Genomic DNA, 27,891 nt, shown 5'->3' on the forward strand with positions numbered 1-27,891 from the left:
CATCCCCCTCCCTGTTATGTGGCTCACCCTCAGCCTCTTCCAGCCCAGCCTTTTCAGCCTGGGAACAAAAAGGGTCTTGCGCTTTGTTTCTCCAGGGCAGCCCCTCCCAGCATGCTGGCTGGGTTCTGTGGGGGATCCGGAGCCTAGGCAGCCTCACCAGGCTCCTCCCCTAAGACGTGGCTCTTGGGGGCAGGTGATGCAGCCAGAGAGCAAAAGCAGCTCCTCTCCTAGCCCTCCCACCCCCAATAAAGTTTGTAGACTGAATTCCTGCATTTCTCATTTTTATTTGACAGAAAAAGTTGCTCTTGCTGTACAGATTTTAAAAAACCAAAATGCCTTTAAGAAACGTGAAGAAAAGTTGGGGGGGAGGGGCCACAACCTCACTGGGAGGCCAGGAGGAGCCAACTGATTTCAACTCCCCTTCTTTCTGGGTGTAACACACAGGTCTGCAGGTTCCAAACCATCATCCCCCCAGGAACTCAGGGTTAAAGGGGGGCAGTGCCTCCGAAGTCCTTTCTGAGTCAAGACCTGGGAGTCCCAAACTGTATCCTCCCCTCCCGCAACTCCCATTCTCATTCCCAACCCACCCCAAACCCCCCAAAACATGTGAACCAGGAAAAACTCACAGAGATTAACATTTCACAGAACAAAGAAAAAAAAGGAGAGGGAGGGAAATAAGGGAGCCCTCCCCCACAGGATGTTGCCAGGGTTGAGGGGGGAGGGCAGACAAGACCCCATCCCCCGGCTCTGTTGGGGAAAAAAGGAGGGTGCGCCCCACGGCTCCAGAACTTGGGGCAGGATGGAATTCCCCTGAAAGGATTCACGGAGACCTGAAACGGAAGAAGAAAGTCATCAGTGCAGAGGCCCAGGCAGCCCCGCGCTCTCCGCAGTGAGCCCAGCCCCGCAGTGTGACAAGGACTCACCTCGAGGAGCGGTGCCGCACGGGGCGGGGGCTGGGTGTCTCCTTCCTGCGCTTGTGACCCGGGGAGCGGCTGTCCCCACGCTGGCTTCTCCGGGAACCCCGCTCGCTGCTGCTGCAACGGAGAACCATCATGAGACCACACATAGCACATCATCAACACCTGATACCTTGGAGCCTTAAAACATCATTCTGCAGAAAGCAGCAGCTAGATGGGGCTATTGGCAGGAGAGCACAGTGGCAACTGTACCTCTGCTGGTCCCGCGGTGAGGGCTGGGGTGAGGGGCGGCGGCGCTCAGCGGGTGAGTAGCTGAGGGACCGGGAATCCCGGAGGGAGTCTATTGGCTTCCGGGGGCTGCGGGACCTGGGGATCAGAGCAGCTCTCCATAGTGCCACACTCTTCCAAACCCAGCAGCCGACACTCAGGACCACCCCCTCCCCACCCCAGGTCCTGACCGCCAAACCTCATACCACACAGGGCCAACCTCAGACCCACCTTCATCCGCTCACTCACCCATCCGCCCGCACACCATCCACCGAGTCCCCCAACAGGTGGGGCACGGGGTGCAGCGGGGGACGCAAAGATAAAGACAGTCCCTGCCCTTGGAGGGGCTCAGTCTGATGGTGAAGGGAGGCCAAGGGAGGCTCGCTGGGCCCCATGTGTGGGAAGCAGCCCCACAGTTGTACACAGGGTGTACACAGGGTCTGGGGACCCAGGGGAGGGAAGACAAGGGCAGGGCAGGGAAGGGGCAGGGCAGTCTTCTCGAAGGTGCTGTTTGAGCGGAGTCTTGCAGAACGAGGAGTTCACCAGGCGGACAAGGGAATTCCAGGCAGGAGGAACAGCATGTCCAAAGGCATGGGTTCTCCTTAGACTGCAAGGCGCTGCTGAGTGTGGCTGGAGCACAGGGCATGTGTGGGGGCGGGCAGGAGAGGAGAACACAGGGCAGGCAAGGCCAGTTGGTGAAGAGCCTCACACGCCATTCCCGCAGAGGTGGGGCTTTATCCTGCAGGCCACAGGGCGTCCCGGAAGGATTTGTGGAGTGAAGGGAGTAACCAGATGTGCGGTTTTAGAAAGATCCCTCTGGCTACGTGTGGAAGAGAATGGCGTGGAGGCAGGGAGACAGGGAAGAGGCTGTGGACAGAGTCGGGAGAAGATGACGGTGGCCAGACCAGAGCCCTGGTAACAGTAACAGGTTGACGTAAAAGCTAGAATCCCTGGGACCTGGGACCAGGCTATATGTCAGGGGCAGGGAGAGGAAGGAACCTAGGACTCCCCAGTTCTGGCTCACGCACCCGCTTGGATGGCGCAGCCCTCCGCCAGAACAGGGCACAAGAGCAGGCAGGGAGAGGAGAGCCCAACTCCTCCTGTACGAGCAAACACACCCCAGGGTCACACCCCACCCTTGTGTCCAGCAAGGCAGCACTCACCTCCGCTCGCCAGGGGGTGCCTTCTTGGGGCTTGCAGGTTTGGGCAAGGCCTGAGGGCCAGGCTTAGCAGGGGAGGGGGAGGAAGAAGTGGAGGAGGAGGAGGAGGAGGAGGAGGAGGATGAGGAAGAGGAGGAGGAGGAGGAGGAAGAGGAGGAGGATGATGAAGAGGAGGAGGAGGAGCTGGAACTGGAGCTGCTAGAACGCCTCTTCCGCTTGGCTGGGGCTGGCTCCTGAGGACGGCCCTCTCGAACAGCCTCCTTGGGTGCTGGGGCAGGGCTGGGGACCCTGTGGGAGAAGAGGGTGTCACGTGGAGACAAGCTGCCCCAGCCCCAACCCTACCTTCCTTGGCCTGGAGGAACGGCAGTGGGGGAGGGGTGCTGAGGAAGGCCCTGGGAGCTCTCCGAGCTGAGAGCTGAGCTGGGAGCCTGTGAGCGCATTCTCTGGAGAGCGTGGCCCCAGCCGACCCAACCTCTGCTAACACAAGCAACAGGCTGGGGCCCGCAGCAAAAGGGATCAAGGTTAAACCTCAAGAATGTCCCTGAAGGAGGAATAAGGCCCCTGGGCTCAGGTGTGGAAGCCGAGCTGGGTCGTCTCCGTCCTCGGAGAGGAGAGCCGCAGCTTGGGGAGGCCACTGTGTGTGCGGGTTGGCTGGGGGAGGGGCCGTCCTGCCTGGAGGCAGGGAGAGGGATAGGATGACCTCTGAAGATCCTTCCAGCCCAGGGAGTTCCTCTTGAGGTCTAACTGCCATCCCTCCTGCTGTAAAATTAAGTCCATTTCCTCTAGTTCTGTCCTCTGTAGAGACGGAAAACTTATCATTATCCTCTAGAGAATTAACCTTCGTCGACTTTTACCTGTCCCATCCCTCCCCCCGTTAACCCCCACCCCAGCATTCTCTTCTACCCCCAACTTAAGGGTCAGGGTCCCCGTACCTCTTCTCAAAGAGCAAAGAACCTCTGGATAGGGCTTCTCCCTCCCCACTCCCACCAACCATCCCCAAAGCCTTCCCCGTATAAGAGCTCTACAAAGCCCCCTCACCTCTTCAGTGCTACCTCAGGTTGAGCGGGAAGGCTAGAGCCCTCCGAGTCACTAGAGCTGGAGCCAGAGGAGGAGGACGAGGAGGACGAGGACGATGACGAGGAGGAGGAGGAGCTAGAGGACGACGAGGATGAGGAACTCCGCCGCTCCTTGGCTGGCTGCAGGGCAGCCAATGTGGAAGGCTGCTGGGCCCCCGCACAGGCAGGTGGGTCCCCACCCTCTGGGTGGGACACCCCGGGGACAGGGCCAGAGAGCATGCCATTGTGGTCACCAGCAGAGGACGTGGTCTTTGCCACCGTCCCAGAGGAAAGGGACTGAGACCCTGCTACAGCGGGGGTCTGGGCAAGCAAAGATCGAGATTGGTCAGAAAAAGCAGATGGCACAGGGGACCTAGGCCGATCCTGAGCTGGAGGAAGAGCAGACTGTGAGGGAGCCTGGACCATTCTAGAAGCAGGAGAGGGAGCCCGCTCAGAGGTCACTCTAGACTGGCTTGGGGCAGATGGCGGGGTTCTGGAGCCTGGGCCCCCTGGTGGGGTTCTGGACCTGGCTCGGTCAAGGAGTGGTGGTGAGGTTCTCCCACTAACACGCTCATAGGCAGAGAGGGGCACCCTGGGACTGGTGAGGTTTGCACCAGACAAGGCTGGAGCCATTCTAGCACTAGTGAGGTTTGCAGGGGCCAAGGCTGGAGGGGTTCTTGAGCTGGCGATATTCACAGGTGCTGTGGCATGTGCAGACCTAGGACCCACCAGGTTTGCAGGGGCTGGAGCCTGGGGTGCTCTGGAACTGGACGGATAGTTTGCAGCAGTCGGGGCTGTGCCAGAACCCGTGAGACTCAGAGCTGCCAAAGCAGCAGGGGTTCTGGCTCCTGCTAGGTTCACAGCTGGGGCTGTGGGAGTACGAGGGTCAGCGAGGTTCACAGCCGAAGGTGCCACCGCTGTTCTGGGGCTGGCCAAGTTCATGGCTGCGGCCGCAGCTGGTGTTCTGGAGTCAGCTAGGTTAACTGCTGAGGGCAGGGCAGGTGTCCTGGCGCTGGCCAGGTTCATGGCTGCTGCAGAGGCTGCAGGGATCCTGCTGGCAAGACTGGCCGCAGGGGCCGTTCGGAGACTCATGAGAGGCACTGGGGCTGGAACCTGGGACATTCTCGCAGCAAGGCCAGCCGCAGACATGGACGGAGGCGGCCGCGCGGTGCCAAGGCTGATGGCCGTCAGGGCAAGTGCAATTCTCGACTGTGCATGGTTTTCAGGTACAGATGCTCGCGGGTGATCAGGAATTCGGGGACCTGGACCATCCATCATGGAACCGCCAGCTTGCTGCAGAACAGACATGGGTGTTCTGGAGCTGCCAAGGGGCTCAAGCACTCCGGGTGACCTACAGCGGTCAAGAGGAGTTGGTGACATGCTAGGACGGCTGAAGCAGCCCATTCTGGAGCTATTGAGAGCTACAGGTGGTGTCCGAGAACCAGAATGGTTTCTTGTTGCTGGAGGAGTAGCAGAACGTGATCGATCGGAACTGCTTCCAGAGGCAGAACGCCTGCGGATGGCCGGAGGAGATCTTGTTAAGGACCGTTTGCCCCGAGTTGTTCGTGGAGTACGTGATCGGGAACGGCGGCGAATAGCAAGTGGCGAACGACTTCGTGAACGCTTGCGTGGCAGCAATGGGGTTCGAGACCTGGAGCGGCGCCGAATAGCTGGAGGAGTTCGGGACCTAGATCGGCGGCGTGTCACTGGAGAGGTTCGCGAGCGAGACCTTCTTCGAGTTACTGGAGAAGTGCGAGATCGTGATCTCCTTCGGGTGACTGGGGATGTTCTGGATCTTGATCTTCTGCGAGTGATAGGGGAGGTTCGGCTTCGAGATCGCCTCCTGGTTACGGGTGGAGTCCTAGATCTGGACCTTCTTCGAGTCACTGGTGGCGTTCTAGAACGGGAACGCCGGCGGGTCGGTGTTCTGGACCTTGAACGTCGGCGGGTTACTGGTGGTGTTCTGGACCTAGATCGCCTTCGACTCACGGGCGAAGCTCTTGATCGGGATCTTCGTCTAGTCACTGATGTCCTAGACCTGGATCGTCTCCGACTGACTGGTGAAGTTCGAGACCTGGACCTCCGCCGGCTAACCAGGGGTGTTCTGGACCTGGATCGCCGGTGAGTAGCTGGAGAAGCCCGAGACCTGGAGCGTTTCCACGGCGCTGGTGATGTGCGTGAGCGGGAACGCTTCCGACTGGTTGGGGGTGTCCGAGAGCGACCTCTGCGACGTCGAGAGGAGGTTCTGGAACTCTCCTGCCGAGCAGGAGATCTTGAATGGTAACCAGAGCCTCCCCTCCGACGGCGAGTAACCCGAGACCTCGACCGGCTCCGCTGTCTTCTCCGAGAGGTTGACTGAGAAGATCCAGACCTATCCCGACGTCGGGTGGCCCTGGTTTTCTCCCTCCTCGAGCGGGAACGGGACCTCTGGAGCCCACGAGGCTTTGGTGAAGGAGAACGGCCTCTCCTTGAAGCTGTCTTAGCGCGTGGAGAGGATGCTGAACGCCGCCGGCGTGAGGATCTCGACTTTTCAGCTGGCTCTGGGGAAGATACTGAGGGACTTCTTCGGCGTCTTGGGGGAGTTCTAGAGCGGGTCTCTGGTGAGGATGATGCAGAACGGCTCCTACGGGAGAGCCGGGCCTTCCTAGTCAGCTCAGGAGATGACCGGGAGCTGCGACGGCGTGGCGGAGTACGAGATTTAGTCTTTGGCTCTGGTGATGACCGAGAGCTTCTTCTAGCAGTTCTGGATTTTGGAGGGTGTTCTGGAGAGGACTCGGAACTGCTGCTTCCTTCAGGAGAAGGGCCTCTGCCTTTGCTTGATGAACCTGATCTGCTTCGTCTTGGAAGGACTCGAGGGGCAGGAGCCTTGGGTTCAGGAGAGGAATCAGAACCACTCTGTGCCCTGGGTGCTGCTCTTGGCTTCTCTTTAACCTCAGGGGACGAGCCAGACCTACTACGCCGAGGAGAAGGCCGGGATTTGCTGTCCACCTCCGGAGAGGATCCAGAGTGACTCCTCTGCCTGAGTGGCATCCGTGTCTTAGCTTTAGAATCTGGAGAAGAGTCCGACTCGCTTCTCTCCTGAGGGGATGCACTGGGTTTCCCATCGAGTTCCTGAGAAGATCCAGACCGACGTCTCTGCCCAAGAGGTGTCCTAGCCACAGTCTTCTGTTCAACTGATGACTCTGACCCACTTCTCTCTCTCTGGGGGGTAAGACACTTATTGTTGAGCTCCGGGGAAGATGGAGAACGACTCCTTGGCCTAGGGGTCTGAGGCAAAGCTTTTGGTTCTGGAGAGGAATCACATTCACTTCTCCCCCTGGATGGTGTTCTAGGTATATCTTTCATTCCGGGAGATGACCCAGATAGGCTGTGCCTAGAGGGAGTCCCAGATCCATCTCTAAGTCCTGGGGAAGACCCAGACCTGCTTCTCCTTGAGGGGGTTCTGGGTAAGCCATCTTTCAGTTCAGGAGAAGACGCAGAACTACTTCTTTCCCTGGAAGGTGTTCTCGGTATAGTATCAAGTACTGGCGAAGACACACTCTGGTTTGAAGACATTCCTGCTTTTTCCACCACATCTGGGGATAACTCAGAGCTGCTGTGTCTGGAGGACCTTGTTGATTGTTCTTTCACATCTAGAGATGGATCTGTCTCTAGCTGATTAGGAAAAGGTCCATTCAAATCTTTACCCTCAGGAGAAAATCCAGTATTCATTTCTGCAACAGGGCCTCCTGAGTTTCTAAATTCTAAAGGTGATCCAAAGCTATTCTCCCTGGGAGGAGAGTTTGATAGTTCTTTATGTTCTGGAGAGAAGTGTGGCCCACTCCAAGCTGAGGCCATTGCAGGGACTTCTTCCGAAGAAGCCTGCAACTGGCTTTGGTCAAGAGTCAAAGGTACAGCAGGCCTTTCTATTTCTGGAGATGATTCAACATTACTTCCAGCCATTTCTTTAAGTTCTGGAGACAAATGTGGCAGGACTTGGTTTGAGGATTCTTCAGGTTTCTCTACTACTTCCATTAATTCTTCATCTTGGCTTGGCTTAGCTAATGCAGAACTTTGGTCTTTTGTATCTGGAGATGACCCAACACCACCTCTTTCCCTTGATGGAGTTCTAGGGGTATCTCTGAGTATTGGTGAGGACTCAGGCCTATTTTGCACTGGAGGAGGACTCAATTTGTCTCTTGGTCTTAGAGGTGATGCACTAACATCCTCCTGCAGGACTAAGCCGGTTTTTTCTTTTGATTCAGACGGCTCTAATCTGCTCTGCCCCAGAAGAGGTTTAGAGTCTATGGCAGGATATGAGAAAGAGTCAGACTGGGACCTTCTCTGTTCTGGAGATATTCCAGATTTCAGCTTAGGACTTGCTGACAATTCACCTCTTGTGGGAGATCTGGGTGTCAGCTCAGCGACTGGAGATGAGGACCTAGAGCAGATGCTCTTAGGAGGTGTTTGAGATTTGCTCTGCAGATATGGAGATTCAGAATAACTTGGTCTCATTTCTGGGCTTGAAGTACCAGATCTGGAGTCTGGTGAAGTTGGAGATTGTCCTTTCTGTTGCAGAAATGAGGGTGGCGTGCTAGACTTGACTCCTGGACAGAGGGAGAAGGATCCAGAGCAACTTTGTGCTAGTGAATCTTTAGACTTCTCTTGGGAACATGGGGACTTTGATCCATGAAGATTATGCCCTGGTGGAGTTTGGGACTTAGCTTTGGGGCATGGCGAAGTAGACCCTGAGTGACTTTGTCTTGGTGGTGTTCCAGGTTTCACTTTGGTATCTGGAGAGGAAGATCTAGAATGGCTGTGTCTTTGCAACAATCTAGATTCTGTCTTAGAGCATGGAGACACTGATCTGCTTTGCCTTGGAGGTGTTTTAGATGTCATCCTACTAGGACTTGGAGAAGAGAAGCCAGAATGGCTTTGGACTGGTGATGTCACTGCCTTCACTTTGGGTTGTGGAGATGACGACCCAGATCGGCTCCGTCTTGGAGGTGTGCCAGATTTCACTCTAGAAGGAGAAGACCCAGAGCAGCTATGTCTTGAAGGGGTCCTAGACTTCACCTCAGGGTCAGGTGATGACTCAGAACGGCTCCGTCTCTGTGGCGTTGCAGACTCTTCATTTACCTGGGGACTTGTTATGGACCCTTGCCTTGGTGGCGTTCCAGACTTCATCTTAGGTTGAGGAGATGAACTGGAATGACTTTGCCTTGATGGTGTTTTAGATTTCTGATTACCAGGCGGAGAAGAACCAGAGCGACTTCGTCTCAGTGGTGTTCTAGATTTAGCTTTGCGCTGGGATGATCCGGAGCGACTGCGCCTTGGTGGTGTCTGAGACTTTTGTTTAGGGCACGGAGAGGACTCTGAAAGGCTTCGCCTCACAGACAAGCGGGATTTTGCTTTGGACCTTGGTGAAGAGAGAGACCTGCTCCGCCTAGAAGAAAGCCGCGATTTCTTCATTTCTGGACTTGAGTTGGACCTGCTCCTTCTCTGTGATGTGCGGGATTTGTTCTTCCGCTCTGATGATGAGCCAGACCTGCCCCTTCTTGGTGGTGTTCTAGAGTGAGATCTTCCCCGTCTAACTAGGCTTCTACTACGGGATCTTCCCCGTCTTGCTGGTGTCCTAGACTGAGATCTCCCTCTCCTGTTTGGGGTTCTAGAGCGTGACCGGCCACTTCGTCTAGTTGGCGTTCTAGAGCGTGACCGGCCACTTCGTCTTGCTGGTGTTCTAGAACGTGAGCGCCCACGCCTGGCTGGGGTTCTGGAACGTGACCTGCCACTTCTCCTGGCTGGTGATCTACTACGAGACCTCCGTCGTACAGGTGATCGGGTCCTAGATCTGCGCCTAGCCGGTGTTCTAGACCGAGACCTGCCTCTCCGGGCGGGTGTTCTAGATCGTGACCTCCGCCTGGCTGGTGTTCTAGATCGTGACCTCCGCCTGGTGGGTGTTCTAGACCGAGACCTGCCTCTCCGAGCAGGTGTTCTGGAACGAGATCTGCCCCTAGTTGCAGGGGATCTAGAGTGTGACCTGCCTCGTCTTGCTGATCTAGACCTGCCTCTTCTCTGTGCATTTCTGCTCCTGGACCAGCCTGGTCGCTGAGGAGACCTAGAGCGGCCACGTCGCTGGGGGCTTCTAGATCGTCCCCACCTCTGTGCAGAACGTGACCTACGCCACTGAGGTGACCGGGACCGAGAATGACCTCTCTTGGTAGGGGTTCGAGACCGAGACCGCCCCCTCTTAGTGGTGGTAGGACTACGGGACCTCCCTACCCTACGGGAAGGAGTATGAGAATGTGACTTAGCCCGTTTTGCTCGGCCATGCGAGCGACTCTTGGATGCAGGAGAAGAACTCTCTCGGCGGGACCCAGGAGCTGGTGCCGGTTTAGGGCTTTCAGGGGAAGAGCTGGCATGCCGAGAAACTTTGGTAGGTTGAGGGGATGGTGGGCAGCTCTCTGAAGAAGATTGGGGAGGTTTCTCAGGAGATTTAGGTGGTGAATGACCCTGGGCTGGAGAAGCCTCAGAAGGGGGGTTCACTGGCTCCTGACTTAAGGGGGTTGTTGCAAGGGGTTGTGGGGAGCCGCCATGTTGCTCAGCAAGGAGCAGAGTGGGAGCCGGTGGTTCTGGCCCTGTGTTGCTCCTTTCCGGAGAGGGACTAGGTCGAACTGCAGATTTCTAAGAGTGGAAAAGAGAGTAGGGGTAGGGATAATGTAAGCACCAAAACTTCCTATCATCTGTAAGGTCCCAACACCCCTTCCAATGAAACACCTTTTTCTCACGACAGGCAGTCACATTCATTCAATAATCACATAATACAAAATACAGTTAAAAACATATGAAAACAGGGTCTATAATAATCTCAAGAGTCTTCTAATCTAGAAAAAAAACAATGCAATCTAATGTACTATTAGTTCACAACCACTATAACATGCTAAATGCAGAAGAGAGTATTTTTAAATATAAAGATAATGCAATTTCCCAAAGTGATTGACTTCACCCTTAAAAAATAACTATATTAAAGGGGAAAAAAAGGTTTGAGAACATGGCATGTGATTAACAAAAACTAGGATAAAGTATAGGAAAACACAGAAAAAGAGACCAAGTTATAAAAACCTTAAAACATAAGCCAAGAGAAACAGGAAATAAATTATGTTTCTGAGGTGATCCAACTTGCAGTTTGGAAAAGCAACTCTGGAGAACGTGAAAAATAACAGGAGAGCTACAACTTTAACAAAGAGCAATAAAAAATATATTGTGATGGTTGAAATAAGAAAACATGATTAGGATTTGAATTAGAATAGCAAATATAAAAGAAAAGGTATGGAAAAGATCTTTCCAAAAGTAGTTTTCATACTGCAAGCAGCAACTCAGTGGACTGAGAAGTTTTAGTAAGCTACAACCAGCATTTAATGAAATAAATACTAGAGACACTGAATAAGTAAAAGGCTAGTAAGTGTAAAGAAAATTTTTTGTTCTGAGTTTTATGTTACATTTACAAACAGAACAGTAAGGTAAAACCTATTTATTAATACCTAGTGAAGTTTGAAACTCACAATTCTAAATGATTTGCAGATGCAAGAGAACTTCATGAATACCAAGACACAAATCAGAAAACAAAACTTGATCTTACTCCTCCCTTAACTTTGAACAGCTATCCAGAATCCACAGCCTTGCAACCCCAAGAACATCCATTAACTGAGGAACATACCTCCTTCTTGTCTTTATCTTTGTCTTCACAGGGACTGCTGGGCTGCTTTGTGGAAGGCTCCGGACTACTAGGCTGCCCTATGTTGGCAGTACCTGCTTCCCTGGGAGGTACATCTCCCTCCCCTCGACGCCCCAAAGCAGGCGAAGGACTTCGTCCAGTCAAGGCAGTTGTATGGGTTTTAGCTGCAGCACTTCGAGACCTGAGGGAGGTAATTGAGGACGGGAAGAGAGAAAGAAAATCAGTTCAGGAGAGAACAAAAAACCCCCTCCCCAGCTCCCATCTACCTTTCCTGACTATAACCCTCCTCCAAAAAGCCTTCTCTCACTCACAAGATTCAAATTACTCATATTGAAATTCAGGTCCAGTTCATTTTGCTCCTTCTCAACATCAATCCCCAAAAATGTTCTCCCTCTACCCCTTTGTATTTACCTCCCCCAAACCTCCCAGAACCCTCCACCCAGTCCATTCCCTACCCGCTTCATTTACAACTCACCTCTGAGCCCACCTCCTTCAGGAAGCCTTCCCCGATTAAGGAAGCCAGGGTAAGGATTCCTTCCTCCCCCAGACACCACGAACAAACCACCACCCCCCCTATTCTGGTAGTCCATATATATCAGAACAAAACAAAAAATAACAAAATAAATAAAATAAACAAAAACAAAAAACAAAAAAAAGAGAAGGGGAAATGTATATGTCTGTCCATCCTGTTGCTTTAGCCTGTCAGCTCCTAGAGGGCAGGGACCGTGTCTTCCGAATGGTCTGTGCAGCGCCTAGCACACCGTGGGCGCTCAATAAATATTAAATTGATTAACCCACAAGTCCCTCTCCCTCCCTTCCTCCTGGACCACCCCTTACCGACTGCGGGAAGTATCTGAAGAAGAAGCAGAGTCAGCAGAAGTTGAACGGTGGGCCCGTCGGCTCTTGGGAGCTGGAGTTGTACTTCGAGATCTGAAGAAAGACCAATATCACAGCTCAGGGCACAGTCACATGTCTACAACCTTCTACTGGACTGCCCAATTCCCAAGCAGCACTCATCTACCCATTAAGCAAATTTCCCTCTAATTTACTCACCGCTTCCGCTTCTTGTCCTTAGATTTACGTTTGCTCTTTGGAGTAGGAGACCTGGGAAATAAGGCAAGATCATTTAAAATAAAAATCATTTTTAAAGAAAAAAACAACGACAAGTAGAATTACTCAGGAGAATCAACAGCAGGAAATCAAGGAAGTGAGCTTTATTCTAAGGAGGAAAAAAAAGAGCAAACAAAGCCATCACAGAGCAATGGCTCACCACTCCATGTGCCACCATGCTCCCTATGCCACAAAGAGCTCTTACCTATGCTTCCTTTTCTTGGATTCAGATTCTGACCTGTGGATAAAAAATAAATAAAACATAAACCATTATCTATGCCTGAACTCACCACCAAGCTTCTCCCATCGTCCCATGTACTCCCACCTCATACCTGTGCTTCTTCTTCTTAGAACTCTTCTTCCTCTCTCGTCGAGGAGAGCTGCTCTCTGACCTGCTAAACATGGGTTCAGAAACACGGTCATTCAGCCTGCCTCCTTCCCTAGCCCACCCTACTTACAATCCATCCTCAAAAGAGTGCACAGAACCACTCCAACGGCACCTATGTGCCAGATCTACACCCAGAACTTTACTCTCTAAGCAGCGTAAGTACCTATAGCAACAAACTTCAGAAGAGAACAGTTTCAAAACTCTGATCGGTTCTGCAGAGCTACACAATCAGGAGCTGGTTGTTCAGCTTCTCGAGCACGACGCTGGGGATCAAAAGAGCTGCCTTTCCCCACTGAAGCAGCACACCTATTTTCTCTCTCTCAGCTGAGACCTGAATGATAACGCCTCTTCCCTGACTTTCCTGACAACTCCCTCCTGCTTCCTAGAAATAAAATTCTCTATTTCCAAAGAGAAAAAAGCCTTACCGGTGTGGTCCTCTGGCTACTAAAATAACTTTCCAACTAACTTACCGTCCTCTATCTTTCTTCTTTTTCTTCTTCTTTTGCTTTGGTGTTGGTGAGCGAGAACTGCTAGACTCCCGGACAAGGCTGAGTGAAGATGAAAAGAAGCAAAGATGGGTGCTAAGATGAATTTTCTGAGACATTTCAACTTCAGAACAAAATCTGAAGAATTTGAGAAGAAATAATTCACACACAAAAAAATGGAGCAAAGCGCTTAGAATTAGGAAGAGAAACTGACACTAATCTCGTGTACCTGTAAGGTTTGGGAGGCTCAGGAGCTGGTTGTTTAGCTTCTCGAGCACGACGCTGGGGATCAAAAGAGCTGCCATCCACATAGGAATCACTGATGCCAAAGGCAGCTCGGAGTCGCTCATTCTTCTTCTCATTCAATTCTGCCAACTGGTGAGTCTCAGTTACCCTAGAGGAGAAAAGGTCAAAGGTCTAAAGGAGATAAACAACAAAATGCAGAGTCATATTCACACAATTGCAGGCATGGACCAAACAGCCACGAGAAAAGGAAGACAAGAGCGGGAGACAGTCCACAATAAGGAGAGAGAACAGTGAACGCAGAAGCGAGTCCGGAGAAAATGGAGAGGGAAACACTCACGCTGGCCTCTGCCCTGGGTTCTCCTCCTTCCCCCCAGGGTTCACATCCTTCTCCAGCAACATGAGTCGAAAGGTCGCCACTTTTTCCTGAATTTGCTGTTCTTCGTACCTGAAGAACAAAAGCCTTCAGGGTTAGAGCCTGCCTAGACACCCTCCCCAGACCCAGGGTCACAATCCCCATTCCCAGCAGGATCCCTCCCTGTCCATGCACACATAGACTCTTTCACTCACTGTCACCCAAAGGGCCCCCCTCTTAAATTCTGCTCTTTTCCTGTAATTTCTTCCCTCCACTGCCTACACCCTCTAGAACAGTGGATTTTAAACATGCTACACTCCGGGGCCAAAAGAGGAAAGTTAAGCAGGCAGAGTTCCAAGTGTTCCTCCCCAACTTCAATCAACATGAACAGGTCTTTCATTTCATGGGATTCCAAAGTAACATGCATTGTTAAAAAAAAAAACAAAACAAAACAAAACAAAACAGGGGGGACGCCACTGCTGAAGTTTGAAAACCACTGCTCTAAAAGGTTTTCTGCCTGAATGTGCTCCTTTTCCACAAATCTCACTTCCCTACCCAACTCATGATCCCCTTTATCCAGGTATTATTCCAATTTCCTGTTTTCCTTCCTTTGCTACTCTCCAAGACCTCAACCCTTACATCTATTCACCTTCCTTTTCTCTACCAATGACAACACGTATCAGCTTACCGAGCTCTTGTGTCTTGCCTGGTCTGCTTCCCCACTTCTCCCTTAAAGCATGTATTTCTCAATGGCCCCCTTCTTTCCCCCGTGCCTTCATCTAAATAATTCAGACTCCCTCAGGCTCCCTTTTATGTTCCACACACAGGTTCCACTTTGAACTGCCCCTCAACTCCTTTCAACTCGCTAGCTTCTTTACCGCCTCCCCTCCTACAACTCACTCCTCTCCAGGCCTCTTTCAACTTGCCCGTCGCTCCCTACAGCCCACCTAACTCCCGGCTCTGCACTCGCTGGGTGCGTGGCTCTCCCCAAGACCTCCCTCACCCCTGCTCCTCCATCATCTCCTCCAGCTCGAGGCATCGCAGCTCCACGCGCCGCTTGCGCTCGTGGTCCAGGATGTCAGGATTAGGCCGCTTCACCAGGGCAGCCTCCAGGCGCCGCAGTTCCTCCTCTCCCTTGTAGTCAGGCCGCTCACCCCGGCGGCCCCGCACCAGGGACAGGTTGCGCTGGACGTAGCCGTTGGTGCCGCTGCCCCGGGGCGTCGGCAGCCCGATCCCGTTGTACATGGCCCCGTGCCCGGGGGGGCACCACCGCTCCTGAAGGGGAGCGGGGAGACACGGGTCAGGCCCCTGGCCCCAAACTAGCCACTCACCACCACCCAAATCCCTGCTCTTCTGCAACCCTACTTCAACAGGTCTCTCCACACTAAACCTCCTTTGGCTGCATAATCTTCCTGGTCTCCTAAACAAACCCTTCCTTCATCCTTCCCTCACTTTCTTTCTGCCAAATCAAGACCAGCTCTTACAGTCTTTACCCTCAGTGTGCAAGAGCCACTTCTGTTTGTACCTAGCTTTTCCTTACCCACCCCAAAGATCCCATTTCTCCCAAATTGCTCCACACTATCCTTTTATTCTCCTTTGAACCCAATATGCACATGTGATATCTTTACCAACTACTCTGATTTCTAACCCTTGGCAACTTACTGAGGCCTCCAAACAGGGCACAACAAATACCAACAAAAAAATAAAAAGAGAGAGAGAGAGAGAGAGATCTGTGGCACACAAGGCCCTGTAGTCAAGTCTAGTCTTCTAAGAACTGACCTAAGCATTTCAGGCTAGCTACCCTGAAGGTAGCCAGAAATTATGAATACAAATTGACTCAAGAACCCCTAGATATCCCAAAGGTGGCCTAACCTAAAAGGCCAGCACGCACTGCAGAAACACATGGAGCCTGGACACGTAATCCTCATATACTTCATCTCTCAGGTAAGGGGCATGTCCAATCAACTATCCTGACTGATATGTTATTTCTTCAATTTCCTTCCCAATAGGATTTCTCATATAGTTTGTGGCTCACCCAATTCTCCCTAGCTCCTGTTAAAAGATTATGTTTTCAACTCAACGCTCTCTATATATCAAACCAGCCTCCTCTAGTCAACTGTTCCCCATACCTTCTCTACATTCCTTTCCCTACGCTTATTCACAAAAATCCCACTCTTTCTCCCTCACCTTCATTAATATCAAACTGCTGACTTTCTTTAACAGTCCCCTCGTTACCTTACTTCCTAGTTTTTCTCATCCAGGCCCACATGACTCTGAAAAAACCCTCAAATGCTAATTTTTTTCTGATTAAATTTCTTGACTATATAGACTCTATTCCTTTCTCCTGCTATATGTACTCTTTTTTTCTTCAACTCCTCCTGTCCGAGATAGTTTCACAAGGGAAATGTGAGTGAAAAGGACCCCAGGAAAGAACCCAAGGAACAAAGTGGAGAGATTAGTGAAGGCAGAAGGAAAAAAACACAGAACTGGATAAAAAGGGAAGTTTCATTTAAAATACTCTGGAAGAAACATTATACAAATACCTGGAAAAATGTAACCTCCCCCTTTACAGGTAGATGTTGAATGAAAAAACAGCTCAACTCTAGAACAGTTTGGTACCCCTTACCCCCCACCCCGCCCCCAACTTTAAGGCTGGGTCCCTACCCAATCCCAGTTGTAGACTCTAGAGATCTGAAAACAAAACAAAAAAATAACCATAATGGGGTAAAGGATAATGCTAAATCTAGGAAAGGTAAGCGGAACTGTGTGAAGAAATGAAAAATTTCTTTATAGTGCAAGAAATCTTCCAACCTTTGCTTTTACTTTCTCAAAATTTCTCCTTACTCTTAAGCTAGATTTTCTCTGGCTCTCTATACCCTACCTAGTTTCTGCTTCCCTTGCAGAAAGCTTCTGACCTGCAAATAATTCTTCAGTTTAACCATTCACCCACACTTCCATACCACCTCACACAATAATCCTCCCACTCCCTGGAGAAGGATAACCAGCAGCTGCTAAGCAAAGGGTATTCAATCACAAAAGACTACTTTTAGAGAATGAGCCAGCAAAGAAAACAAAAAACACAAATACCATGGCATCCAAGACAATGCTCAAAAAGGACAGATGGACAGAAGTGTATCAAAAATACATATACACAAATCACCAAAACCTAAATGGAGATACTTATACTGGGGTCCACGGACTATGGGCATGCAAAAGTCACCCAAGCTAAAGGCAGACAGTAAAAGAAAGCTGCAAAAGAAGATAAAAAGCAGTTTTTTCTGTTGGAGAATTATCACATGTCAAACTAACAAGACAAAAGGAGTTTTAAAATTCAGTATTATGACAGCCAAGAAATGCAACAAAAAGGGAGCGGAGAGTGCAGAAAAATGAAACTAAGTAATACGTAAGCACATCAAGTTCAGCACTGGGGCACCATAGTAATTGACGAAGGACTATGGAACCCAAAAAGCTGAAGCACCAGCTCAGTAAAGGAGGCCTAGACTCAACACACTCAAAAGCAAAGACAACACAACTTTTAAAATTTTTGACCCAAGCGATATCTTACATAAGCGTCTGCGTGAAAACCAAGGTCTGGAAGAGTTTTGAGTCAAATTATAACAAAACCCTGAGCTTTCTCCTCAAGAAAGGGCTGGCAGCCGCCTACCCAGCTTCAACACAACTTTGGAGATCATGAAGAGGTGCAAAAAAAGAAAAGAGCACGTGGTGTGCCTTAACATACCTAGACTGAATACTTAAAAACAAAACAAAAACGTTTTGAACGCTTCGCTTCTTAATACTTCACGGCAGACAAATTCAAATCCAAATTGTCTAAAGCTAGGAGGCATCTAGTTCAAGACCTTCTTTGCACAGGCTGAGCCGCCAAGACCTATTTTCGGCCTTGAGGGATGGGGGAGGGGGCTGCGCGGCGCCCGGTAGTCTGGGAGGCTCAGGGCCAGACCCCAAGCCCCAGGGAGGGACGGATGGGCCGGACACCCGCGAGGCGCGGGGCAAAGGAGCCGACAGTCGGCCCCCGCCGCCGCAGCCCCCTCCCCGAAAACAAGATGTCGGCAAGGACAGCTGCAACAGGGCCTCGTCGCCGCACGCGTCCAGGAGACGAGAAGCCCGAGTCGCGCGCTACCCACTCCTCGCCGAGAACGCGCGCGAGCCCAAGTGCACTCGACGGCGCGCGCCGTTGCCAGGGGGGAGGGGGAATAAAAGCCCGCGCGCGACAAGAACCGCGGGAGAGGGGGAGGGGAGGCAGGCGAGCAGGGACGTCCGCGCGAGCTAGGGGCGGCGAGCGCGCGTGCGCGCGGCGGCCTGGGCCGTTCTCCGCGCGCTTTGGCCTGGCGCCTGGGCCGCCGCCCCTCCCCCACCCGGCTCGCTCGCTCCCTCACCCTCTCACCCGCCGCCGCCTCCGCCCGCCGCCTCCGAGGGGGAGAGGTGCTGCCGCAGATCGAGCTCCTGAGTCCTTCGGGGCCTGGAGCCGCGGCTCTGCCTCGCCGGTCCGCCCGACTCAGCCGACACCGCCGCCTCCTCGCTTCCTCAGGGGCCGCAGCGGGCTCCGACTGCGCCACTCGCACCCCGCCTGGGCCGCGTTGCACGTCAGCACGACCAACTAAACGCGTCAGCACGCAGCCGCGCGCGTCGCAAGGCCCGCCGGGAACCGTAGTACGCTCCGCGGCCTTTTGCGCAGGCGCTGAATCAGCACGGGATGTGTAGTTTCTTGAGTCCCGAAGGAGATTCAACTCTGTTGTCGATGAGCTACGATTCCCGTCAGCCAGTTGCGAGGAGGAGCAGGGGAGCGGCCCGGAGCAAGCAACGCATTCCAGGGGGTTTTCGACTGGGAGCAAGAGGACACACAGCCTAGCGACGCTAGCCCTCGATCGCGCCCGCTTTCGACCCAGAGCATCCTGGGAGTTGTAGTTCTAGCCTGGCGTGGAACCCGTAGGTATCTTCGCTCTCCCCCGCCCCCCCCCCCCCCCACGAGGCCGCCATTTTGTCTCACCATGTTAGGAGGCAGTGGGCCCGAGGCCAATAACACCGCTGCCTCCAAGTGACCGCACGCCTCCCGGGGTGAGCCCGGGGACCGTGCTGCACCCATCATTCTGGACCCAAGAGTACCCGCCCCCCAGACCCTGGACGGCGGATACCCCGGTAATCCCAGAGCCCAGCTACAGGCCCAGGCCTGAGCCAAGAGCTGAGCCAGCAAAGGGGGATGTTCGCAGCTTCCGTCCGCTGAACCGGGCTGGCTGCCCCTGAGGAATGATTTTTTTTTATGACTACGAGTAAGGGGGCCAGACAGAGGTGCAATTTTCTCCTGCAGAACATGAGGCGTGTTACATACGTGGCAGGGTAAAAATGTTACAACCCTACCCCCGCCGAAAGTTTGTCAGCCCTCTGCAGAATGTCTTAGGTTAATGTTTTTAAGTCCGTTTTGCTTGAGCCTGAGGACCAGGCAGTCTCCCTCAGAGCAGAGTTGGGAGAAGCAGAGATTCTCAGGCAGGCCAGTCGTCCTGGTTATCTGTGGTGGGGGTGGGGGTGGGGGCAGCCTGTAGCAGCAGCCACTTAATGAACTGTGGTCCCTTTGACTTTGTATCTGATGTTACTAGGTTTTCTTTGTAATCATGGAAAGGTAAACTCACCTCATATGCTGGACCGGGGCACCCGCCGCTTGGTGTAGGAGCTGTAGCTTTGGCTTAAAGGTGCCGAGACTGATGTTGTAATCTTACCTTCTTGAACTCCTAGCAAGTGCTTCCTGGAGCTTGGACGCACCTTTGGAATGATTTATGGCAAAGTGAAAAAGGCTGTCCTTTCTGGGCTTAAGCTGATATTTCTCAGGTGAGGGTGAAGAGTGATAGTTTCTTAAAACCCACCACCGTCAGTAAGGCCCTTTCCTGTAACCAAATTCTCAATGATATTTTTCCCAAGAGATAGGAGGGGGGAGGTGGGGCACAATCTTTGAAAAAATGATATATCCTGAGGACCCGAGGTAAACATTGATTAGAATTAAATGGGTTCAAGATGGCACACAAGTCAACTTTGTCTAGAATGTGAGCCTCAGTATACACTCATTTTAACATATCAGTGAGCTAGATGACCCACTGAAAGGCCCCATGACAGTTCCAAGGCCAACCATCAAAGACCAAAAACTGGGCAGTGGTCCAATTCCTGGAAATCTCTGCCCCTTCCCCAAATTAGTTGGACGAACCCTCCCACTCATTAGCCTATGAAATTACCCAGTCCATGAAAGCCACCACCACCTTTTGAGGTTGCACTCACCCTCTGAGATGGCCCACAGTCTGTGGATTGAGTTTCTCTCTAAGTAACTTCTTACATATCACTGTCTCTTGCTGAGGGGTTTTTTTTTTTTTTTTTTTTTTTAAGTTTGTTGATTTACTTTAATTGGAGGACAATCACTTCACAACAAGGTGGTGCCCCTGCCACACAGGGATCAGCCACAGGCGCACGGTTGCACCCCCGCCCCACCATCCTGATCTCACTGAGTTCTCTTTGCCATGAGACACCAGGAACCTGAGCTTCATTAGGTCCTGAAACCAGGTGTGTCATCTCAGTTGGAAAGCTGTGGGTTTGAGTCCCAAGCAGGGTTTTGACTGGGTTCAAATCCCAATCTGAGGTGAATGGTTTCACCTGTATTTACTGAATATTTTGTGCTAAGTTCTGTATGTGGATCACTGCATTTAATGCTTGTGAGAACATCCTATTCCTATGAGAAAAGGATGAATTATGAGAACTATGAATTCATTTACATATTTACAGTCTGTGTGCTCAGTTGTTCAGCTGTGTCCGACTCTTTGCAACCCCATGGACCGTAGTCCACCAGGCTCCTCTGTCCATGGAATTTTCCAGGCAAGAATACTGGAGCAGACTGCCGTTTCCTACTCCAGGGGGATCTCCCCAACCCAGGGATTGAACCCACATCTCCTGCATTAGCAGGTGGATTCTTTACCACTGTGCAACCTGGGAAGCCTACATATCCACAGTATGGTTTTCAAAATAAAAGTAACATTGAAATAATCTAGAAACTTTCTATAGAGGTGTTATCAGTTGTTCTGATAATACCCTGAATAGCAAAAGAAAATTCAAAATCATAAATGTTGTGTTCTTAGACATCTTAATCCAGAAGAGTTGCTGATTCTTTGTAATTCATGGCATTACCATCTTTGAAGAGTACAAGCCATTTATTTTGTAGAAAGTCCCTCAATGTGGGTATGTCTGATGTTTCATCATATTTTTAAAATGCAGGTTACACATTTTTGGCAGGAGGATCAGGGAAGTGATACATGTTCTCCGTGTACAGTAGGAAGAGATACGTTCTGCACGGTAGTTCCATTACTGCCAACACTGACTTTGATCTGATTCTGATCATTTGGTTAAGAAGGAGTCAACCAATTTTCTCATGAAATTTCTAGTTTGTGAAAGTGTGAAAGTGTGTGTTGCTCAGTGATGTCCAACTCTTTTCAACCCCGTGGACTATAGCCCACCACGCTCCACTGTCCATGAAATTCTCCAGGCAAAAATACTGGAATAGGTAGCCATTCCCTTCTCCAGGGGATCTTCCCAACCCAGGGGTCGAACCCAGATCTCCTACATCACAGGCAGATTCTTTACCATCTGAGCCACCAGGGAAGCCCTACTCTTTTATACATGAGCACCTAAATTGTTGCCAGTGTTTTGTGATCACAAACCATGCCGCAATGAGTAACCAGGTGCATACATATTTTCATATTTGTTGGAGTGTATATCTTCAAGGTAGGCCTCCCAGGTGGGTCAGTGTAAAGAATCTGCCTGTAATGCAGTAGACTGGGATTCGATTCCTAGATCTGGAGGATCCCCTGGAGGAAGAAATGGCAATCCCTCCAGTGTTCATTTTTTTTTTTAAATCCTCCAGTATCCTTGCCTGGAAAATCCGATGGGCAGAGGAGCCTACTGGGCTACAGGCTATAGGGTCACAACGACAATATCTTCAAGGTAAATTCCTAGAAGTTGGATTGCTAGGGCAAAAGGTAAAGACAAACATAGTTTTGTTAGTAAGGACTGATCCCTCTCTGTAAGTGTTGTACCAGTTTGCATTCCCACTGGCAGAATATGAGAGGGCCTGTTTCCCGCTGCTTCACCAACAGACTACCTTGCGGTGCTTTTCCATTTTGGCTAACCTCATAGGTCAGGAATGTTACTACAGTGTAGCTCTTTTGTGTGTGGTAAAGTGCACATGAATGTAAATTTTACCATTTAAACTAATTTCTGAATGTACAATTCCGTGGCATTAAATACATTCATGGTGTTGTGCGACCATCACCACTATCCATTTCCAGAACTTTTTCATCCCCCAAACTAAAACTCTGTACTCGTTAAACAGTAACTTCTTCCTACCCCCCAGCTTTTGGTAAACTCTACTCTATTTTCTCTCTATGAATTTGTCTATTCTGACTGAAACTGTCCACCCTGGCCAGGCACCACAGTTACCATTGGCATGAGTTATTCTACAACAGGAGATCCTAATAAGGAACATGAAACTAACAAGCCACCTCCAAACAAAAGAACTAGCAAAAGGTCAAAAGGAGACACCAGTCCACGTGTCCTCCCAGAATCCTTCTTCCTGGAATCCAGCTTGGCTGAGCGACGCGCTCGCCACCAAGAAGCACCCTGAGTCAGAAGGACTAACCCCATCACCATAAACCCCGAGACTGCAAACCTCGAGACCCCTGAGTTCTCTTCCCTTGCGGCTCTCTGCCCAGACACCCCTCCTCAGTAAAGTCTCTTGCTTTGCCAGCATGTGTGTCTCCTCAGACAATTCACTTCTGAGTGTTAGACAAGAGCCCACTGTCGGGCCCTAGAAGGGGACCCCTCCCTGCATCAGTTCTAGGTTCCTCATTGCTCGATCGGCCCTCAAGACAGCCATTCTCTGCTCTCTGTGCATGCCTTCTCTGGCCAGCGCCTGCTTCACTTGCATCTTAAGCATGACTGACCTCGCCCCAGGCCCCAGCTACTGATTGTTCTTATGAAAGGGACACTAAGGAGTGTGCCTGGGAGCCAAGGCTGCCACTTTGTCCTGCCCACTGTCAACCCCACATGGTGAGGTGGTTGCTCCAGGACCTTGCTCAGACATGTAAGTGAAAATTGCTCACTTGTGTCCAATTCTTAGCACCTCCATGGACTGTATAGCCTGCCAGGCTCCCCATCCATGGACTTTTCCTGGAAAGAATACTGAAGTGGGTAGTCATTTCCTTCGCAAGGGGATCTTCCCAACCCAGGGATCAAACCCAGGTCTCCTGCATTAAGATTCTTTACTGTCTGAGCCACCAGGGAAGGCCTGCTCAGATGTGTTAAGATCCCCCTGTTCATTAAACCATTGATGTCTCTGTTGCCAATCCAGGCTGTTTCTGCATTCTTAAAGCTGGGAAAGTGTATTAGGCCCACTGTGCGCACCCCAGCACTCACAGGGTGGAGTCTATCTGTCCTTTCACACCCAGCTTATTGTACTAAGCTTAATACATAATGTTTCTAAGGTTTATGTTGTAGCATGTGTCAGCATTTCGTTCTTTTTTTTATGATAGTAATATCCCGTTGAATATATATATACCACATTTTGTTTACCCGTGCATTCACTGATGGACTTTTGAGTTGTTTCCACATTGTGGCTATTGGGAATAGTGCTGCTGTGACCATTAGTATGCGGGTTACCGTGGGGACAAGTGTTTTCATTTCTGGACTACAGACAGTCTCCTCTCCAGGCTCCCAGCCTCTGGGCTTCCCCTCCAATCTTCCTGAAACCTCCTAAAAGATTTTTTTTTTCTTTTAAAATTGTATTTATTTATTTATTTTTGGCCTTGTTGGGTCTTGGTTGCTGCTCGGGTTTTTTTCTAGTTGCAGTGAGTGGGGGCTACTCACTAGTTGCGGTGCTCTGGCTTCTCATTGCAGTGGCTTCTCTTGTTGTGGCTCCTGGGCTCTAGAGCACAGGCTCAGCAGTTTTGCCGCTTGGGCTCAGTTGCTCCACAGCTTATGGGATCTTCCCAGATCAGGGATCAAACCCGCGTCTCCTGCAATGGTAGGCAGATTCTTTACCCCTGAGCCACCAGGAAAGTCCCCAAAAAGATTTCTTTCTTTTTCTTTGAAACGTAATTTGTATCCTACAGTGTAGTGTGTTGACTGGTGGCCCCCCCAAACTTCGTGTTCATCTGGGATCTCAGAATGTGACTTTGTTTAGAGCAAGGGGCTTGGCAGAGGTCACCAGTGAAGGATCTCCAGACGAAATCACCATGAGTTGAGAGAGGAGACAGATGCACAGGAGAAAAGGCCTTATGGAGATGAAGGCAGAGATAAGAGGGATGCAAACACAAACCAAGGGATGCCAGCAGCCATCAGATACTGGGAGAGGCTGGGAGATGCCTCCCTCAGGGCCTCTGGAAGGGTGGGAGACTCTGCAATGGTTCGAGTTAGGACTTCTGGCCTCCAGATTGCAGGAGACAAATTCCTGTTGTTTTGAGCCACATCGTTTGTGGCAATTTGTTATGGCAGCCCTGGGAAGCTCACGCATACAGGTAAGCCACAGACCAGGATGCACTGTGCTCCCCAGCCCTTTCTTCTCTGGGTGGATGCTCTCTGCAACTTGGGGGTTTCTAGAGCTTTTTCAAAGCACTACCTTTATTTCTTAGCAGTTGAGGCTTCATGAAAATTCAAATGAAGTATGACACATTTTTAATCTTAAAAAATGCTGAGGGAAAAAAAAACCCTAAACACTGAAAATAAAAGACCAACCAATCACAATCCCATCACTTAAAAATTACAAATGTATTTCATAAAAATATAAACCTTTTACATATTTTTTATTTTATAAAAGACCAATCAAAATCCTATCACTTAAAAATTATAGCATATAACAAAAATACATTTATATTTTTAAAATAAGCATATTTTATAAAATATAAATGTATTTTATAAAAATATACATATTTTATAAAAATGCAAACATTCTTTATAAAAATGTAAACGTATTTTACAAAAAATATAAAGTGGCACTCCCTCAGCTGGTACCCCACACGGCAGAGCCCTCAGAGCATTGGTGGGAGCCACTCCCTGGAGAGGCCACAGAGCATGATGCCAGCTGAAGGTCAGAAGGAGACATCCGTGCATGCATAGTATTGGCACAAATTCATAATATAAAAAAAATGGGAAAAACCTAAATGCCCATCTATAGGATAGATAGAAGTAATGGTGAAAAAACCTTGCATTAAAAGAGCAACTCTGTTCTCCTGGTTGTCAAGGCACATGCATCATGCAGGCTGTATTTTCTGCCAACATAGGAAAGTAGATGACACGGGTGGTGGGTGGTGAATGGTAAGATAAGTGGCATTTTGTATGTGTCAGAGACTCGGGGCCTCCCCCTACAGCACCTGTCCCCAGGAAGCCTCAGGCTTCCTCCTGCTAGCTAGCCCTCCCCAGGACACAGCCCTCCCCAAGTCACTGCCCTCCCAAGACCAATTGTCACCTCCTCCAGGAAGTCTCCCAGGACTGAAGGCTCCTGGCTGGGACCTCCCAGAGTAAACGTCTGCTGCCAAAACTATTGGCTACAGCGACTCTGATCAGTAGGAGCTGGAGGCTACTGAGTGGGTAGGGACTGGACTTGCAGCTGTGTTTACGCAGGAGCTCAGCCTCCTCTCCAAAGGGCTCCAAGTTACCGGGTCTTTGGCCCCATTTTCTGAGCCTGTGGCCTACCGCTTCTCCATGGCTCCTTTACCAGCTATGTGGGAAGCTCGCCCAGATGCTGGGCGCTCCCTCCCCCTCATCTGCACACATAGAGCCCTGAGTTGTCTCACAGCTGGTACCTTTAAAAGCTTTTGTTGCTTAGCAGGAGAAAGAGAACAATGGAACAAACCATTGCTTCCCAGTGGCGGTAGTGGTAAAGAACCCGCCTGCCAATACAGGAGATGTAAGAGACGCAGGTTTGATCTCTGGGTTGAGAAAATCCTCTGGAGAGGGGCACGACAATCCACTCTAGTATTCTTGCCTGGAGAATCCCTTGGACAGAGGAGCCTGGCGGACTACGGCCCATAGGGGTCGCAAAGAGTCGGCCACGACTTATCAACTACGCATGCGTGATCTCAGAAACATGTTTTCCGGGAAGCTAGTGCTTCTCTAAAAAGCCCTGGTGGTGCGGTGCGGTGCACAGGAGGGAGGAGAAAGCAAATAGCACTCCCAAGTCCATTTGCGGGTCTGGCCGAGTTAGAGCTGAGAGTCGGAGAGGAGAGAGCTCGGCTTCCTTCAAAAGGTGAGGGGGTGCCAGACGGGGGACCAGAGTGGGATTGCTGCTGCACCAACATGTGGGGGTGCCTTTGAACTGGCTCGGGGTGGGGGCAGTTGGGCAGGAAGTGGGGGTGGGGAGGGGAAGGAGGGGGACTTGATGCTTCTTTCTCCACACCCAGCAATCCCTGGGGTGGCCCATCCTGCACCCCACTGTCACCTTCCAGCAGACCACCCCCCCCCCCCCCGCCCCGCCCCAGGTCAGCTCCAGGCAAGTGGCAGTCGTCTCTTGTCTGGGCGACCCCTCCAGAAGGGTTGGGGAGGGGCCTCCGTCTCTGCAGGGGGACCCGGGGGACCTTGGGGGAGTCAGAGTGTGGGGGAAGGAAGATTACAGGTGTCCCTCCACAGGGGTGAACTCATACCTTGAGAAGATGACTGGCTTGAAAAGTGGGATAATCTTCGTCATGGTGAGAGACAAGTGCCCCCCTCGAAACCAGCCAGACCTGACCAGGCCCAGCCAACAGCTCCCGGCCCAAGAGCAGGACCCTGATTGTTTCCAGAACAGATGAAGTCTCCAGGGACCTGGGGGTGAGGGTGGAGGGACTGCTTCCCTTGGACTGAGACCCCAGCACATCCCCAGCTACAGACCAGGAGGTTCCGGGGACCCCTCAGCCTCCACCCCTTGCTGGGAGCCTGGGTCTGGCTGGAGTCATGCTTTAGCAGCCAGAGTGCCCCCCTCACCCCAGACCCTAGAGCCCATACCTGGCTCACCCGGGAGGGCTCCCCCAGGCAGTCCTGGCCCAGATGCCCCCCACCCCTGGTGGGCACTTGTTTCCTCCCACCAGGCCAGGAGGCAGAGGGTGCCGTCTCCATGAGGGCCAAGTCGCTGCCCTGAAATTACTGCAGAGGAAGGGGCAAGGCTAACATCCGCCTAAGGGTTTGTTCTTCCTGCTCAGCTGGGGTAGAGGGGCAGGGATGGGGCCATCTTGTTGAGTGTCCCTGTCTTTTTTCTGGTTCCTGCACCTCCTCCCGTCAGTCTGGGACCCCGAGCCCAACAATCCCCTCACTGTCTCCATCCTGTGGGGTCACTCAGATCACCTGACCTCATTCCCCCCTTATAGGTAAAGGGTTCTGTGTCTGTGGGTTTCATGGCCGTAGGGTCTGCGGTGTGGGCCGTTGGACTAGTAGCGGTCGCTGGGATGGCCCTTTACGCCTGGAAGAGGAGCACTGAAACATCATGCCCTAAGAGGTCCTAGGTTGACCACAGGTAGGGATCGGGGAGTGTGTGAGTAAGAGGGAAGCCTGGGCATGGTTTGGGGGAGGCACAGATGCAGTGGGGAGAAGGTGGTGGGACTCCCTCCGTTGGCCTGGAGGTCCAGTGGCCCCACCCAACTGGCCACCTTTGTCCTCCTCCCATGGTCAGTTCTGGGCCCTGCCTGACCCCACCCGCTTCTCTTGCAGGTAAAAATGAACAAGAACCCTAAAATGTATTGAAAGGAATCTTCTCCCAGCCCCCTGCAGACTGGAGGATCCACCTTCCTGGGGTCAGGAATCCTTTGAAGCAACATTTTATCTTTGGGGTTTGAACAAAATCAACTTGTGGGCATAAAAATAAATTTGTTGAACACACACATATTGAATGTGCCTGACTCTGTTACAGAACTGGTCTCTGAATCCCAGGATTCAGAGCCCTTGGAGGCCCAGCTCTCACCCGAGCAGCCCTGAACCCTCCCCACCCCAAACAGGCTCCTGGCCCTTCTCCAGGGCTGCCTGGCCTGGCCCCTTTGGGACCTCTGTGCTCTGAAGCCCTGACAAGGGAAAAGCACCCTGCTTTACCTCTCCTGCACTCACAGTCACACACCAACACGTCTCACACCAGATGTGGGATTGATCACATCTGCCAGTTTTCCGACTTTCTGTGGGCAACAACTGAGATTTT

General features: G+C 51.4%; 1 protein-coding gene and 1 long non-coding RNA gene across 17 annotated transcripts; one reads left to right on the plus strand and one right to left on the minus strand.

Moving 5' to 3' along the window:
* Positions 1–264: 264 nt before the first annotated feature.
* Positions 265–19,419, minus strand: SRRM2 (serine/arginine repetitive matrix 2). Of its 15 annotated transcripts, none has more exons than XM_061152632.1 (15): positions 19,337–19,419; positions 14,698–14,969; positions 13,680–13,787; positions 13,326–13,490; positions 13,082–13,159; positions 12,556–12,618; positions 12,429–12,461; positions 12,167–12,217; positions 11,951–12,043; positions 11,096–11,294; positions 3,383–10,062; positions 2,348–2,632; positions 1,170–1,283; positions 924–1,034; positions 265–830 (listed from the first exon to the last, which is right to left on the minus strand). In XM_061152632.1, the coding sequence occupies exons 2-15, from the start codon at positions 14,937–14,939 to the stop codon at positions 821–823; spliced, it is 8,232 nt and encodes a 2,743-aa protein (XP_061008615.1). In that variant the 5' UTR covers positions 14,940–14,969; positions 19,337–19,419; the 3' UTR covers positions 265–820. The 15 variants fall into 15 exon arrangements, with proteins under 15 accessions (XP_061008615.1, XP_061008613.1, XP_061008617.1 ...); XM_061152630.1 differs by lacking the exon at positions 19,337–19,419 and adding an exon at positions 18,089–18,261; XM_061152634.1 differs by lacking the exon at positions 19,337–19,419 and adding an exon at positions 18,097–18,249 and having other exon boundaries at positions 12,556–12,615.
* On the plus strand, positions 18,371–27,583 carry LOC133063364 (uncharacterized). 2 transcript variants are annotated; one of them, XR_009694386.1, is made up of 6 exons: positions 18,371–18,638; positions 19,440–19,532; positions 20,079–25,980; positions 26,361–26,419; positions 27,074–27,219; positions 27,414–27,583. It is a non-coding gene; the product is annotated as an uncharacterized LOC133063364 (long non-coding RNA). The 2 variants fall into 2 exon arrangements; XR_009694387.1 differs by lacking the exon at positions 18,371–18,638 and adding an exon at positions 18,708–18,848.
* Positions 27,584–27,891: the final 308 nt, after the last annotated feature.

The sequence above is a fragment of the Dama dama genome, chromosome 10, assembly GCF_033118175.1.
Source record: "Dama dama isolate Ldn47 chromosome 10, ASM3311817v1, whole genome shotgun sequence".
NCBI lineage: Eukaryota > Metazoa > Chordata > Mammalia > Artiodactyla > Cervidae > Dama > Dama dama.